Here is a 1099-nt window from a genome sequence, read left to right on the forward strand (position 1 = left end):
ACCTTATTTGCATATTTCCCAGTGTGCCTTTCGAGCAGATTGTAGTTACTACACATTGAATGTGTTTGTTAAGTGACAGAGACATGGGTTGTTGTATACAGTGCCTTTCAGTCCTGTAGCGTTCACCAAGCGAGCGTCCAAGTGAATATGTAGCGTTGTTATCTTTACATTTAAAATGTTTATGACACAACATTATATTCTGTACAGTATATCAGAAGACCTTTATTTTAGGGTTCAGTTTACACCCTAACACAGTGGTCTGAAARTCCTGTTTTAGAGGCCATATCATACCGGCAAGAAACATTATACTGGCTTGCAAAGTCGTGTGTAATTCCAACAATTTTAACTTTTAATCATCCGCAACCTGCATTGAGAATGACTGCCYYAGTAGGGAAGATTGACTATTGAGACTACCTAAATCATATAAACTGGAAAAGCCATTTACTGAAACAAGCAATTATGAAAATGAACCTGCAATAGACCATGCTGGGGAAATAGGATAATGAAGTGCGTGGTTTGGAGCAAACATGAATTTGTAATTCTACTCAACAAGTTTGTTCAAGTTTAGCTCATTTCGAGCACAGTTTGTTGAGTAAACAAACTAACCACATTAGCGCAAATTCTTGTCCACTCAACTCACAGAATAACACTGATTAGGCAACTGTTTAAGTTGGCTTTTGTTTATTTATTACAAGTGAACGCCGAAATATTACCTTTAAAAGGTGCATAGCCGACAAAGCTCGGAACAGGATTAAATCCCGGGGCCTAAAAGAGAGTGTTCAACTTGAACATTTAATTGTTTACAACATTTTAAAAATGTTCTACTACTCACCCGATATAGCGAAGCCACTGAAGCCCACAGCCATGACCAGGAAAGAGATGGCCACACCCTTGGTGTGAGAGAAACCAACCACGAGAAGCAAGGTGGCCTCCATTCCAAACCCTACACACAGGCAACAACAATATACATTTGAATCATTTAGCAGATACTCTTTATCCAAAGTGACTTTCAATCAGTGCATTTAACTACAGTGGGTATAGTAAAACAACCTCATATCACAACCTTTGCAAGTGAAAAACCCTCTTGAAACAAGTCACT

General features: G+C 38.6%; 1 protein-coding gene across 1 annotated transcript in view; it reads right to left on the minus strand.

The window, feature by feature from the left end:
• Window positions 1-1099, minus strand: part of LOC112075527 (vesicular glutamate transporter 2.1-like) — a 24177-nt gene that overhangs the window by 7433 nt on the left and 15645 nt on the right. Inside the window, exon 9 of the mRNA XM_024142513.2 lies at window positions 833-943. Within this exon, the coding sequence (XP_023998281.1) occupies window positions 833-943 (111 nt within the window). The remainder of the gene's footprint in view (window positions 1-832; window positions 944-1099) is intronic.

This window comes from Salvelinus sp. IW2-2015, unplaced genomic scaffold, assembly GCF_002910315.2.
Source record: "Salvelinus sp. IW2-2015 unplaced genomic scaffold, ASM291031v2 Un_scaffold3220, whole genome shotgun sequence".
NCBI lineage: Eukaryota > Metazoa > Chordata > Actinopteri > Salmoniformes > Salmonidae > Salvelinus > Salvelinus sp. IW2-2015.